This window comes from Leptonychotes weddellii, chromosome 3 (genome assembly GCF_054177405.1).
Source record: "Leptonychotes weddellii isolate Sample4059 chromosome 3, ASM5417740v2, whole genome shotgun sequence".
NCBI classification, from domain to species: Eukaryota; Metazoa; Chordata; class Mammalia; order Carnivora; family Phocidae; genus Leptonychotes; species Leptonychotes weddellii.
Window position 1 is genome coordinate 122,713,341 of NC_138371.1, and position 16,886 is coordinate 122,730,226.

General features: G+C 34.8%; 1 protein-coding gene across 2 annotated transcripts in view; it reads right to left on the reverse strand.

Moving 5' to 3' along the window:
* RB1 (RB transcriptional corepressor 1) overlaps positions 1–16,886 on the reverse strand; it is a 151,575-nt gene that overhangs the window by 66,794 nt on the left and 67,895 nt on the right. For both annotated transcript variants that reach the window (XM_081815431.1, XM_081815432.1), the window contains 2 exons: positions 16,807–16,883; positions 15,486–15,682 (listed from right to left, as the gene is read on the reverse strand). In XM_081815431.1, the coding sequence (XP_081671557.1) occupies positions 15,486–15,682; positions 16,807–16,883 (274 nt within the window). The remainder of the gene's footprint in view (positions 1–15,485; positions 15,683–16,806; positions 16,884–16,886) is intronic.

Consider the following 16,886-nt stretch of genomic DNA (forward strand, 5'->3'; position numbering starts at 1 on the left):
TAATATGCAAAGGGCTTTTTCATCAAAACAAAGCAAATCCATTAATTATGAACAACATAACTTTCAATTTATTTTCTTTAAAAATGCTAATATTTTAAACTATTTAACAAATTATTGTTAGCTCATATTTTAATAGGTCATAAAAACCTATGAATCACTTTATTATAAATCTTTATTTTAAAAATAAAGAACTTTTATTTCATTACATGAGTGTAAAATAGTCACACTGGACTAAATTTAGGCTTTCCAGGGGAAAAGATTTTATGTCTAATGAAAAGAAGTAGTTTATTTAAATAAAAATGAATACTAAAACAGCACTAAAAATTATACCTTTGGCTTATATGTCACATATGTGATTTTTGCTGATGGCCAACATAACTGGTTTTAAAACTGTTGGGCAAAAATTGCTATATTTTGTGTTGTGGTCTTATAAGTCCTTTTTAAACTGAAACACACATAATTTTGATATAAAGAGAAGGGAAAAATATGGCCATGTATTAAAAAATCAAAAAGGACAATTATAAATAGTTTGTCTGTAAGAGATTATAGAAAAAGTTGTTGTTGTTCAAACAGAAATGATTATAAAGGTCAAGTATATCATTTTTGCATTATCATAGCAATCTCCATCCACCCATGCCATTTATTCTTCACTTGAAACTGGACTGTGGAAAAGTTTATTTTCAGAAGACCTTGTTTAAATATGTGAGTTAGATCCTGGTTTAAAAGTACATAGTACTGAAAGTTTCCAGTATGCCTATTACAAAGACAATGCAAAACTTTATATTTTTAAGAACAAGTTTATATTTTTAAGAGTTCAGTACTGGATTAGGAAATCCTATGTTCATTTTTGTTTAGGACTCATGTATTGGTAAGAGAGAAGTCATTTTACTTTTCCACCTTTCTCATTTTTACTGTTTAAAAGAAAAAAACCAAAATGAAAAAATTTAAGACATAAAAATTAGTGTTACTTAATATGCAAATGAAAAACTTTTAGATAATTATCTTAAAACATAGAAAGAGTAAGGATAATGATCAGATAGTAATAAAAATAAATAAGTTTTTATTAATTTATTAGTAAAGATAAAAATGACCAGATATTAAACTCCAAAAAGGAAATGAACTTAAATAAAAGATAGCAAGACAGATTTCTGTTAGTCTTTGGAGAATTCTTAAAGAGTATAATCAAATCTTAAAGAGAAATTATGTTATATTTTAACAGTGGCAAGAAACACTGAAACTTAGTAAGAAGAATAAAAAGTTTTTTGAAAGAGAAGCAAATCCAGCTGTTTCCTATTCTACATCTCCTTATCAGTTCTAAATCCACACTTACAGGAAGATACCATAAATACTTCTGATATTTGGCTATTTCTGACATTAGTGGAAAATATGAAGAACCAATCAGTAAATTAATAAAACCACACACACACAAAGGTCACTGACATGCATTCTGAAGCAGACTAGGTTGTGACCATTCAGGGTTTTAAGAACATGCCATAAATATTTGGAAAAGATAAATATCAAAAAGTCGGTTCTTTTTATTATGAAAAGTAACAGAACTTAATTAAATGATTTAGGAACAACTGCCCCAGAGTGTTTCTAAAATTTTACTAAACTCATTATTAATAATAGCTTCTTATTTTGCTGGAGGAATTTAGAAACTATATTGATTAAAATAGATATTTCATAAGATACTTTTACTTTTTGTTTCTTTCACATCCAGATTCCAGAACCGTTCCTCACTACTAGAGTTAGGATTTAACTACGAGTTTAGAGACTGAAAATTCTAAGATTATACTCAAGCAATTTCCTAACATCAAGACCTTGTAGAAGACCCTCTGAACAAGAGTAAAATTGCTTCCATTTCCACAGGTTAATAAGCACAGAGGATCTTTCTGAGCTTTTCTTCTACAATTGCTATCTCCCTTCTTGTTTGTACTTGAATAATGAACTAACATTGCCCTCGGGTAATTACTGACATGAGTCATAACTAAAGCAATATAACAAATTCCAACTGCCGCATAAGAGTGAACACTACCCACATTTAACAATGCTGGAGTTCAGTTACACCTTTCTCCCCCTGAACTTCTTCCATTTTGAAAAGGCAATGGGGGAGGGGAGAGCCTCAGGAGAAAAGTTCTACATACTTCTAGTAAGCGAGGATAAACAGATCCAATACTGCTTAACCGTATTCTCAGTTCTCTGTTCTTAAGAAATCACTGTATAGAAGAAAGGGAATGAAGGAACTAACAATTGTTCTATTTTGAAAATGTACCATTCTCATAAGTGTTCATTTATTCCTCACAAAAACTCTGAAAGGTAAATACTATTATCCCCATTTTACACACAAGGAAACTTGAGATGCAGAGACATGACTTGTTCATAATCACACCAAGGCAAGTTACATAGTATCTCTGAACCTCAGCTTTTCCTACCCGTAAAATAGGGATAGCATTATTTGCCTTCTGTGAAAACTAACTGAGATCTGGTAACTCAAAGCCCAGGTGCCTCCTGCGGCAGCACAGCGACACAGAGAGAAAGATACAAACAGAGATAAAGCAAGAATAAAGAAACCAGTCACAACACTGCATATATCCAGTAGTAAGCTAATATACACCACGAGGCAGCACAGAGGTTAAGAACACCATCTCTGGAACCAGATAGCCCAAGTTAAAATTCTGGCTCTGCCATCAACTTAAGTTTTGTGGACCTGCAATACAACAAATTCCACCTGCAGTATAACAGCAAACACTGCTCATATTTAACAGTGCTGGAGTTCAGTTACACCTTTACAAGGAAAAGGTTCTCGATTTCTCTGTGCTTCAGTTTCTTCCCCTATGAAATGGTGATGATGACAGCATCTATTTCACAGAGTTTGCGAAGTAAAGGAGTTAACATAGTTCAGTACTTTCCACAGTGTCTGTAACAGCACACGTGCAGAAGTATGATCTATTATGATTTCTACACTGAAACGTTACATGCACAAGTGAGGACCATTTTGATGCAGGTCTGTATGATGATCAGGAAAGACTCCAAAGAATGAAGCCAGTGATGAGCTTTGTAAAAGCACTGCTTCCTACAGCAAGTTTCTAGAAGCTACACCTAAGGGAATTTCTGAGTTGTTGATTTTTTTTTTTTTTTAACATCCCTAGATTTCTTTAGTCCCTTGTGCAAATTCATGAATAAGGAAAACATATATAATAAGGACAATAGGGGAGGAGAAAGGGAGACATGAACGGACAAGTCTCCACAGTGAACTCTACCAATTACTCATGTGTGTCAGAGTGTTCTAAAGATTAAAGAAGGAGGAAATGCACAGAGAAAAGAACAGACTAAACAGTCAAACATGGCATGCAAGGTTGCGTGAAGGTTTAGATAAGGAAAAGATTTTATATTTAAAACCACAAATAGATGTGGATCAAGAACTCAGGCTGATATCAGCATTTAGTTCAGGAGAAGACTTGGATTAATTTATAATAGTCATCTCAGTTACTCTGGGTTTTCCATTTATTGTTTTTTAACATATGAGGAACCATATAAAAAACCATTTTAATGCTTCATTGATTCTTAACAATTATCAAGAAATGGAATTATTTTACTAAACTGAGCTTATATTCTTAGATCTTTTAAAATAATCATCTATTCATATTTCAGTAGATAATTATTCATATAAACTAAGTTATTATCCTTATTTTTGTTTGTGCTTTTCTGAATATCTGTATTTTTAAATTTTTCTCTAGACAAGCCCACTAGTAGAAAACAAGGATACTATCAAAAATTTTATTTCTATGATATTGCCTTTCCTTATTTTCCCTTTTCAGGCTCTACATTTTTTCATTTATAGAAGACTTTAGGCATATCTGGGCTCTTCTATTAAAAACTGAGAGAAAACTCAGTTCTAACATTTCAGTCTATGAAAACAGTCCTAGCTTTACAATTCAGTTCATTTTTATCCCCTCCCTCAATCTACTTGAGGTTGTCAATCCAAATACCTAATTTAATTAACCCTAAATTATTGTGGGTTCTAAAAATATGTATTATATTAAAATCTCATTTCTGAGAGTTGTGTGAATCAAACACATATGCACACTAGTACTTTCTCTTAAAATATAATTTGCTCTTTTTTGTAAAGTCTTCTTTTAATCTTTTCTTCCTAAAGGATACAGTAGACCGATAATGACAGTGCACTGCTCAAAGGAGCGAGTCCACAAATGGTACTCTCTTCCCTTCCTATTATGAACTGGCTTCTAGGCAAAACACTTACCTTGTTACTCAAGATAAAAAATATATATATTGTATTTTCACTTAGAATAAAATTATTTATACTGTTGCCTTTTATAATGTACCACATGCTTGACTACATGTTATAGTGGTAATAAAAACAGTGTGAATCAACAGAAATAATATGGCACAATGGGAGCACTTTACTAGATGAACATGGAATTTGGAATCAAACCAGTCTCGGTTCAAATGCCAACTGGGTGACCTTAGACAAATTACTTAACCTTTCCAAGCCTGTTTCCACTTTTATAAAATGAAAATAGTTTTAACAACTTCAAAGGATTATTGTGAGAATTAAATTAGACAAATACTTTTGGTGTACACACACACACTTCATTTTTAATTAGTGCATAAAATTAACTGGTACATTTGTATAATATTTCATTTACTAACAGAACTAGCTTTCCAGGGGCACCTGAGTGGCTCAGTTGTTGAGCATCTGCCTTCAGCTCAGGTCATGATCCCGGGGTCCTGGGATCAAGCCCCACATGAAGCTCCCTGCTCAGTGAGAAGCCTGCTTCCCCCTCTCCTACTCCCCCTGCTTGTGTTCCCTCTCTCGCTGTCTCTCTCTCTATCAAATAAATAAATAAAATCTTAAAAAAAAAAAAAGCTTTTAAAAAAAAGAACTAGCTTTCCATTTTTAACAAGGTTAAAAGCTCTAACTTAAAAAAAAAAAAACCTTTAAGATTAAATTAGTCTTAAATTAGTACTCATCTACCATTGCCAAAGCTGGGCCATAATTTCCCCCAATGTGTCTAATTCCAGGTTTTCCTACTTCTGTGTCTTTCCACATTTTTACATCTCTTGCAAGTCTTTTCCTATCTACATATGATCATTCCCTCCTCTGACTCTTGTGGCTTATCTTATTTCATAATATATTACAGTAATTTACTTTTCCACCAGGTACCAAGCTCCTTTAAGACTAGGGACTATTTCCCATGTTATTTTTTTTTTTTAAATCTTTTTTTTTTTTTTTTAGATTTTTATTTATTTATTCATGAGAGACAGAGAGAGAGAGAGAGAAGCAGGCTCCCAAGGAGCAGGGAGCCCGATGCGGGACTCGATCCCAGGACCCTGGGATCATGACCTGAGCCAAAGGCAGACGCTTAACCATCTGAGCCACCCAGGCACCCTCCCATGTTATTATATATCTCACAAGGACAAGTAAAATTCCTTTAAAATATCTGATGTACAGAATACCAGGTATGGCCCAAAGAGAACTGGGAAAAATTGAGCTAAAGGAGAACAGGGTAATGAGACCTCTGTGTAACCTTTTTATGAAAGAATCTTCCTTTAATATTTTATAAATTGTGAAGCAATCTAAAGGAATATGATCTACACTCAGTATTGGCAAGTAATTCTTAACATTTAAATAGTTTTGTAGAAACATAAAATATTTGAACTAGAAGAACTCAAATCTTTTGTTCTATTTCAGTTTACAAAGCAAGAAACTAAGACAAAAACATTAACTTGCACACGAAAGAGTCAGGACCTAAAGCCAGGTCTTCTGATTCCACATTCCACGTTAGGCAGGCTATCTGTCACTGGATAAATGTGGTTTGCTCCACAAATGAAAGAACTCTCTGGCTATAGTAAGTGTATGAGGAATAGTGGAAATGAGGCCAGGAAGGGCCACATTCCACAACCAGAGAAAAGAGGTTAAATTTTTTTGAATGGCATCAGGGAGCTATTGTACGTTCTTGAACAGGAACATGGCATAAACATTTAGAAATATTAACTTGGCACCAACTTTAAATGAGGATAGTGGCAAAGCTGGGAGATCAAACAGGAGCCTAAATGTAAATGAAAATAAGATTAAAAAAAATAATAAAATAAATCTAAGAGACACGTATATTTTTTTTCTTTAAATTGTAAGGCTCTGTATCTAACTATAGAAAAAAGGAGGAAAGAATACTCAGCGTTCAATCCTGAGTAACTTGAAAAGTAATGTAAAGACATAGATATTGGTAAGCAAAGTTGTATTTAGAACAAAAAAAATTTTTTTCAGTTTTGATTAATGAAGTCAAGTCTCCTAAATCTTAAGAAGCTACTAGTTAGTTATGGGAGTTAAGGGCAAGAAATTAGGAACACATTGGGTCAGAGTGAGAAAGGTTAAATAAAGCCTTAGCTATACTTTCAGAAAGAATCATATTTTTAAAAATTAAAACAGGAGCCCCTGGATGGTTAGTATCTGCCTTTTGCTCGGGTCATGATCTCAGGATCCTGGAATCGAGCCCCGCATCAGGCTCCCTGCTCAGAGCGGAGTCTGCTTCTCCTGCTTCTCCCTCTACCACTCCCTTGCTTGTTCTCTCTCTCTGTCTCAAATAAATAAAATCCTTTAAAAAAAATTAAAAGGTTTTCTCTTGCTGGCAAAAAAGTAAATATACGGTTATTTTAAATAACTCATGAAGAACTTTTAAAAACCCAACATAAAATATTTTCCTTTATAATAGCATGGCTATTGTATAAATACAATATATGGCATTATATTATTTCATCCTCCTTACCCATATTCTTAGAAAAGTGTTATATATGACTTAATCATTATCTTACAGTTCACTCACTTTCCTGAGACACAGCTCCCAGTAAAATGTAACTTTTTTAAAAAAACAGTGTCTCATGGTAGATACTAAAACCTTTCTGTAAAGTGCACCAGAGGTTAATGATCTACCATACAAATATAGAACAGATATCCTTTTTGGCTTTTTCAAAGCCACAGGCTTTTCTGCCTTTTGTGTTCACTTCCTGTCAAATGTGGCATTTCAAAAGGACACCAAAAAAGCTTAAAAATTTGTTTATAAGTTTGTCATCAAATTAGAGGGCTCTAAATATATAAGCTATTCATTATAACTGTGCTGATATGTAAAACAGGTCTTCATTTAAAATTTGGAAAAATAATGAAAGAGAAATGTTTTTAATCTTGTCTACGTAAAAGTGCTGAAGGAAGAAATTTGCTAATGTTTGGTGACTACAGAAAGGTAGTATGGTAGAATCCATTTTAATGAGTCAGCTATATTTAACAACAATTAAAGGATACTCAACTTTCTTGTGACTTACTAAAATTAAAACAATAGTTAATAACTAGTACTTCTATGATCTCCATATAATAAATACCCCTCCAAAACAGTATTAGTCAGAAGATATGATGCATTTAATATAGGAAAACAGAAATAAAATATTTAGGGTATCCTAAATATTCCTTAAATACACATATTTATAAAAATTTTATCAGTAAATACTATGCATAACTCTTTCAGCCATGATGATGAAAGAACAAATAGGACTTGTCTTAAACAACTAAAAAGTTGAACAACATAAATGAAAGAATAGATTTCTGCATTGAACAACAGATAGCAAAGGACAGTAGTCCCTGAGAAAAAGAAAACAAATGGTAAACCCAACCACTGCCTCAGTTTACTTCATGGAGAGAGTTCCCAGGCTACAGGCAAAGATAAGAAATTGAAATAAAGCCCAATGGTCTTCCTGGCAGAAAAAACAGAGTTCAGAATTCAAGAAAGCCAAGGTAGCTAAATTTAGCTGCACAAAATACCAGAGAGGATAGAGTTACACAGAAAGGAAAAGAGTTGCAAAGAGAGAGTTCCAGAGATCTACAGAGGGTAACGCTCAAGTCTTCAGGGGAGAACCCATCAGAGCATACAAGCTACCCAGAGCCAAAGAAAAACCACTGGAAAAAGCAGAACCATTCCAGAAGCTGACACGGGGCCAAGAAGAGCTCTGATTTCCACCAGCCAGAGTGAAAAAACCTTTTACTACATGGAACATCAGGTAGAGTACTCAGAAGGGTGTTATAGATTAGCCATAGATTAAAGACTGCATGGGCTTGGTCTAAAAACAACAACAAAAGTCTTGAAAAGGATCAAATTATTTCCAAGAAACCAAATTGTGTACCAAAACACAACTGAAGCATACTGAAAGGAATATGAAAATATCCAGGATTCCATAAGGTAAAAATCACAATGTCTGGCACCTGATAAAAAAATTACAAGGCAGACCAAAAAAGGAAAAAAAAAAGCTAAAAAGGAGAAGTATCAGTCAATAGAAACAGACCTAAAAACACAAAGATGTTAGAATTCATAGACAGGGACTTTAAAACTGTTATTATAACTATATTCCATATGTTCAAGAAGGTAAAGGAAAGCCCAAACATGTTTTTCCCCCAAACATGTTAAAGAGAGATACAGAAGACATAAAAAAGGATTCAAATAAAACTTTTAAAAAATGATAAATATAGAGGGGTGCCTGGGTGGCTCAGTTGGTTAAGCGACTGCCTTTGGCTCAGGTCATGATCCTGGAGTCCCAGGATCGAGTCCTGCATCGGGCTCCCTGCTCAGCGGGGAGTCTGCTTCTCCCTCTGACCCTCCCCCTTCTCATGCTCTATCTCATTCTCTCTCTCAAATAAATAAATAAAATCTTTAAAAAAATGATAAATACAGTGTCTAAGATTAAAAATGCAGTAAATAGAAAAATAATAGCAGATTAGACATTTCGGAGGAAAAAATTAGTGAACTTGACGACATAGCTATAGAAACTATCTAAAATGAAACAAAGAAAAATACCTGGGGAATAAACAAAAACAGAGTATCAGTGAGCTGTGGGACAACTTCAAGTCACCTAGTATATTTATGACTGGAATCCCTGAAGGGAGAGGTAGGAGGAGTCAACTAAAATATTTTAAGAAAATAATAGACAAAAATTTCCAAATTTGATGAAACCTATAAAGTCCACATATCCATAATCCTTCTGATGTATTGTTGAATGTAGCTTGCTAATTTTTTGTTGAGGATTTTTGCATCTATGTTTATCAGGGATATTGGTCTACAGTTTTCTTTTTTTGTAGTGTCTTTGTCTGGTTTTGGTATCAGGATAATGCTAGACTCATAGAATGCATTTGGAAGCTTTCCTTCCTCTTGTTTTTTGGAATAGTTTAAGAATATTCTCTCTTTAAGTGCTTATCTCTTAAGCATTATCTCTAAGTGTTTAATGGAATTCACCTGTGAATCTCTCTGGTCCTGGACTTTTATTTTTTGGTAGTTTTTTGGTTATTGGTTCAATCTCATTACTAGTAATTGATTTGTTCAGATGACATGATACTATATATATACAAAATCCTAAAGACTCCACTAAAAAACTAGCAGAATAAATGAATTAAAGTTGCAGGATACAAATTAATACCAAGAAACTGGATGCATTTCTATACACTTGTATAACAAAGCTGCAGAGAGAGAAATTAAGAAAACAATCCCATTTAAAATTGTACCGAAAAGAATAAAATACCTTGGTATGAACTTAACCAAGGAGGTGAAAGATCTGTATCTGAAAACTATAAAACACTGATGCTGCCTATAGGAAACCTACTTTAAGTATAAAGTCACAAGTAGGTTAAAAGTAGAAAAATGGGAAAAAATATGCCAAGCTAATATTAATGAAAAGAAAGCTGGAGTGGTTTTACTGATCAGACAAAGCAGTTTTCAGAGCAAAGAATAGTAGGAGGGACAAAGAGGGTCATTTCATAATAACTAAGGAGTAGATTAATCAAGAAGACATTACAATTCTCATTGTTTATGCACCTAAATTCTATATGTAAGACAATGAACTAGGTATTGTGAAAAACGTTTTTTAAAAAGTTAGGAGCTTTTCTTTTCAGGAACTCTCTAACCCTCTGCCCCTCCTAGAACCTCTTATCTCAGAGTCACTTCCATCAAGCATTGAAGACTTTGGTCCCTAGTCCACATTCCTCCTCTCTACCACATGTCCTGGGTGACTTCATCTCTCACTCAGCCTCTTGGTTCCTTGACCACCTCATTTCCAATGGTCTTCACCTCCATTCCAAATCATTCATGTGCTCCCAAGATTATTTCTTAGAATACAGTAAACTATCCAAAATGTTCTAGCTCTGGAATATAAAGTTGAAATCTCTTACTCTCTATTAAATTTCATTAAAAGCTGTTTCTTAAGGGGCGCCTGAGTGGCTCAGATGGTTGAACGTCTGCCTTTGGCTCAGGTCATGATCTCCAGGTCCCGGGATTGAGCCCCAAGTTGGGCTCCCAGCTCAGCTGGGAGTCTGCTTCTCCCTCTCCCTCTGCCTCTCCCCCTTGTGCTCTGCTTGTGCTCTCTCTCTGTCTCTCTCTCTCAAATGAATGAAATCTTTAAATAAATAAATAAATAAAATAAAAGCTGTTTCTTTCTTTTTTTAAAAGATTTTATTTATTTGAGAGAGGGGGGGGGGGGCGGAGCAGAGGGAGAGAGAGAGAGAAGCAGACTCCCACTGAGCAAGGAGCCTGATGCGGGGCTCTAACCCAGGACCCAGAGATCCTAATGTGAGCCGAAGGCAATTGCTTAACCCGATTGAGCCACCCAGGCGCCCCAATAAAAGCTGTTTCTTAAAACTTCGACTTTGTTCATCAGTCTCCTCCTATGTCCTCTATGCAACTGAAACTACAACCATACCACTTTAATCACTCTGACCAACTTCCTCATCTTATTTGCCCCATTATCACTCGACTGCATCTGTGTAGGCAAAGCCCAAAATCCTGGGTCAATCTAGCTGTTCATTTTTTCTAATCTTACAACTGGCTGCTAGGTGATGCTGGAAAAAATAATGCCACCACAAAGAACGGGAGTGGCACTACAAATTTAAAATTTATACCTTCAACATTTCCTTCAGTGCTGCTAGGCAATCCTCGTATCTTTCATCACTCAGTTCTATTATTCTCCTCAGCAACAGTTTAAAATTGTGACCACTCTCCTCAAACTTCTGACTACACCACTTTGCACTCCCTACCCCAACCCATCAACCCACCTTCAGCAAATTACCTCAGCTCTATTTTATAAAAAAAAAGAAATAAATAAAAGCCATAAGATGGAAAGTTCCTCATTTTTCTGCCATGGCACCCACATACCTTACTTGTAACTGCTTCCATTCTTTCCATTTGCCACACAATATTTCCCATCCCACCTTGCCTCTCCTCAAACAAGAGATGACATCTATTCAAGGGAACCCCTTGAATCTGGACAGGCCCTGTGACTGCTCTCACCAATAAAACAGAGCTTCCAGCTATAGTCCTTTCAGAAGCCTTTTGGAAGCCAGCTGCTATGTAAGATGCATGAGTATCCTGAAACCAAAATGCTATGCGATGCATAGCTTCTCATATGAGAAGGCCAGGAGGATGAGATGCCACCTAGAGTAGGAAGGGAAGGAAAGAAAAGGTGACCATGTAATGAGGGGAAGCGAGGGGCCAGATTTGTGAATGAAGAAACATCGTGGAGAGGCGCCTGGGTGGCTCAACTGGTTGGGCATTGGACTCTTGATTTCAGCTCAGGTCACGTTATTAGGGTTGTGAGATTGAGCCCCATGTTGGCCTCCACACTGGGCGTGGAGCCTGCTTAGGATTCTCTCTCTTTCCCTCTGCCCCCAACCTCTCCCTCTCTAAAAAGGCAAAAAAGAAAAAATAGAAGCATCATGGAAGTAGATCTTGTCCCTGACACCACACAGTCAAGGATGAACTGCCTAGTCAAGCTCTTCCCAAATCCCTGACCCAGAGAATCATGAGCAAAATAAAATGGTTGTTTTAAGCCACTAATGTGTCATCCTGCAACACAGAACACTCATAATGGCTCTTTTCCATCCACATTTAATCATACCTTTCCCATCTTAAAAAATAATCTTCCCTCCACCTCACACACTTGGCAGCTATATCTTTATTTCCCTTCACAGACAAGACTCCAGTAAAAAGCTATCCACAATCACTGTCTCCACTTTATCCCTCATTCACATCTCATCAAAATCCCACAGCAATCTATTCCTGCCTCCACTACTTCTATATAACAGTCCTTGCTACCATCACCAGTGGCTTCCTTGTTGACCCTCTTAATATGCTGGGTAATTTTAGAATTGTATCCTGGACATCATAAATGTTAAGTTGTAAAGATTTCTGGATTCCGTTATTTTTTTTCTCAAATAGGCAAAAGCATGTAATTATTTTCACTGACTTGGATCTGTAAACTTTTTATTTGGGCAGCAGCTCCTGTCTCAGTTCAGATCTTTCATTAAGCTGTTAATCCATTACACTGCAATAATTCAGTTTTCACACAGAGAAGTGGGTAGACAGGATTTGTCCACTCTCTTCAGTAGCCAAGGTTTCCCCAGCTTCTGTTTTCTTCGTTGGCCCCGGCCAGAAAGCCTGCAGTTTTCTTCTCACTTGCACCCCCCCTCCTTGTCCTATTTCACTTCCCCACTTAGCCCTGGGCTAAAAGCTTCCTTCCCAGGCTCTGAGCTTCTCTTCTCTCCTGAAGAGTCTGTCTACTCTTCCTGTCCAGAGATTTCAGGCAGTTGCTTTCCAAATCATGTAGAGGTTTTATAACTGTCTTTTTTGAGGGGAGTCATATGGTTGGGTCTTCCTCCACCATCACCAGATGCATAGGTCCCTCACAGGTTTTTGAGTTAGCATGATGATACTTGCATTTTAAAAAAGATTTCTCTGGTTGCTGCCAGAGAAATAGTCTTAAGGTAGTTAGAGATGCAGGGAGATCAATAGGAAGAGTCCACAATATTCCCGGGAAGAGAGACCATTTAGAAAATAAAGTACCTAGTGTATCTTGGTTTATTAAGCTTTTTTTTTTTTTGAGAAAAATCTAATGAATTTTGAATATATTAAAAGTAAGATCCAAATCTCACTTCATTATCTGCTGGCATTATAAACTGCTTAACAGATTTAAAAGGCATGAACATCTGGAAGTCATTTAATCTAACCCTTAGGTATGCTTTGTTCTGAATCACTCTAATTCCCTTAAATTTCCAGGGAACAAGATTTCACCAGGTTTTTCAATAGATTGTTTATTTAGCATTTTATACTTATATATTGCCTGTTAATCTCTCTGGGACCAAAACAGAGAAAGGTGTGCTTTTTCCTTCAAGTTACTCTATTCTTGATTTATTATTTCTCAAGATTGTGAAGCAAAGATGCCGGAACCCTTCCCCATGCAACCATTAAAAACACAATGATGTTCTTTCTTTTATTAAATTATTGGGAAGAAAAAGTAAGTAGTACCTCACTTGATATTTCCCTAGATAAACAATACTGTTTGAATCTACAGTTTAATGAAAAATTCTTATTGTGATACAGAATCAAAAGACTATTAAAGTTTGCTCTGATTCTTGATCTGGGTGCTGGTAACAGGAGTGTGTTCAATTTATGAAAAATTCATCAAACTATAAACTGGTAATATATACTTTTCTGTATATATGTTATACTTCAGTTAAAAAAAAAAGGTTTGTGAAAGCTCAAATATATCTATGGTATGTACCTTCTCTAAAATGTCAATTATTCTCTTAGGAAAAATTCACAGTATTTTATTTGTGTGGTATGACTTATCTTCACACTTAACCTATTCCCTTAATGATTAAAAAAGTAAAAATTTTAAAAGTAAAAAAAGTTTTTAAAAGTTCAAACATCAAAGATATATGACAATAAAAATCATCTATAATTTTATCCTCTAGAGATAGTAGAGGCTTATGACTTCCACATCCTATTAATAAATTAAAATTTCGGGCACCTGGGTGGCTCAGTTGGTTAAGCGACTGCCTTCGGCTCAGGTCATGATCCTGGAGTCCCTGGATCGAGTCCCGCATCGGGCTCCCTGCTCGGCAGGGAGTCTGCTTCGCCCTCTGACCCTCCCCCCTCTCATGTGCTTGCTCTCTCTCATTCTTTCTCTCTCAAATAAATAAATAAAATCTTTAAAAAAAATAAAATAAAATAAATAAATTAAAATTTCTCCTGACTTTGGACATGTCACTTTTTCTCCAAAAATTCTCAAAAATAAAGGGATATTGTTTAGAATCCTAGAACACCAGTAATTGAACTAAACAGGCTTGAGCACAAGCAACTCATAAACAGTAAATTTCTATTTCCTCCACAATTTTTACAGCCCACATCTTTTCTGTATCTTTACAATGTCTACCCCAATGCAAGCCATGCTGTAGACGTGTACTGATGGGGAAAAAAATAATTCTCTAAAAGAAATAAAAAGAGTCACTTTCATTTGATACAGTAATGTCTTGATTTCAATGTCTAGAAGGAGAGGGCACATGAGCCTCTGAACAGTACTTCTTATTATATTTATTTATCTACTGATTCATTTTTGTCATTCTCATTTAATCCCCCAGAAATCTCCTAGATTTCTAAACACGTCTTTTCTTATAAAGTAGAAGCTCCTGTATAATGGAGTCACATTAAATTCAATTACAGCAATGCCACCGCTTCCTGTCAACTTCCCCTACTTCTCTCCTGTTCTGTCTACTCTGTTCACACAGCACTGCAAGCACTGCAATAACTAAGAAATAAGTTATCTCTTAGCCATTAAGTTTTTAAAACATTAAAAAATTAAAACTAAGGGTTACATGTACAGATTAGAATTCTAGTGTAAAGTCTTAATGTTTTCATTGCCATTTCTATATACTGTCATAAATGAAAAAGTGATATGCTTAGCATGCAACACAGTTTCAAAAGAAACCAACTCTATATTAATCTACAAATCTGATGAGTCACAATTACCCAACTATGCAGATTTAAAAAGCATAACACAGAAGAACTTCAAATAAGTATTTTACTATTACTACATAGAAAATGCCATCTTTATGAAACAAAAGCCTTATCAATAGCTTATATGCTATAAATAGAATACCTAGAGAATATGATTTGTACTCCTATAATGCTATGGACAATAACTGAACTATAGTGCAGATTTTTGGACTATCTTTAATGATAGAACAAAAAGAAATACAAATAAATTGAACCAGAAAACTGTACTTTGTTAAATCACCTAAATAGCATAATCCCAATTTTTACCATTTTGTTGGAATTTAACAGCATTTAAATTTTCAAACATGACACCTCTATTTTAAATATACTGCTCAAATACTTTAAGGAATTCTGCTTTGTTTTAAAGTGCCATGTTTTCATTAAAGCTATTCCTAAATAAATCATTGTATCAGATGGTCTGGGGAGCCCAAGTAAAAGAAAACTCCATTTTAATATTCCACTTAACTCTTGGGCTATACACTGAAATTGCATTATTCATTAAATTGCATATGTGCTCTTGAGGTAAATTTTAACAAATACCTCTCACTAACAGATAACTGTTATCCATTTGCATATTAATATCTTTAATTATTTTAGCTAGTTACTTACAGAGAGCCATGCAAGTGATTCCATGATTCGATGTTCACATCGTTCTAAATGTTTTATCATTTCTCTGGTCAAGTTCGCTTCTGCTTTGATAAAACTTTCAATCACTTTGTAAAAATCAAAGGCTTTTAAATTAAGTACATTCAGAATCCATGGGAAGGACAAATCTGTTCCAGTATCAAGATTCTGAGATGTACTTCCTAAAAATGAAAGAAAAAATGTAACTTAGGTATGAAATGTTAAGCCTTGAATTACGTATTTTCAGTTTGGAAGGTTTTATCAAACAAAAATTTTAAAACAGCAGAAAAGCTAAACAAAAATTTTTATTTAAAGCAGATTTTTTTTTTAATTTTGTTTTTTAAATTTATTTTAAGTATTTGTCTCCATGCCCAACATGGGACTTGAATTCACGACCATGAGATGGAAAGTTGTGTGCTCTACTGACTGAGCCAGTCAGGCATCCCTAGAGCAGAAATTTTTCCATAGACTCGTAGGAAATAGGCTTCTAAATTCTGAGTGTATGTGCACATATGTTTTTCCTAAATAGAGGGCTCATGCTTATATCAAATTTTCAAAGGTTAAATACTCTAAACTTGTATCAGGAACGGGTTTAATATCTAAGCAGCAATGCATTAGCATATCCATTTTCACAGTCTCATTGATCCTGGATGTGGGGAGGGAAGGACTCTTTAAGATTTTGCTAATTTGGTTAGAAAATGGTTACTCTTTTAAATGTGCATTTTTTGGTTATTAATGAGGATTCATAGTTTTCCATACATGTTTCTCTTTTATTGTGTATTTGTATCCTTAGGTAAATTTTCTTTGTTTTTGCAAACAAAACTTCTTATATTTGTTAACATTATTTGCAAAACAATACTATATGTCTAAAATTATATTTAAAAGAAAATACCATGAGTGGCCTCTGTTCTGTTTATCTGGTAGACTCTAGCTCTAACCTTTGGTTTCATGACCACAGAATCTATAGCAGTGTTTCCATATAGGTAAATGCTACTTGTTAGCACTCCTTTAGTAATTTACAATCTCCTGTCTTGGAAGGGATTTCAATAGGTTCATTTCCTAGACTCAGGATAGCCAAGAATAAGAGCCTAGTGAAGTACTATTTCCATGATGACCTGAAATGGTTCAGATAATAACCCATTTAAATGATTTATGGTGACTACTTACATTCTTCAGTATATATTGACCTATATTATGCATACTGTCTCCTTAACTCCACCCCCCCAAAAAAACACATCACACCTTAGATAAGTTTTTTTTAACTTTAAATTGAACTAAAATGTTTATTTACTAAAATTTAACTTACTGCTATATGTAGCCATTACAACCTCAAGAGCGCATGCCAATAAAGACATATGAAAGATGTTGTCATTCAGGAGTTTGCTA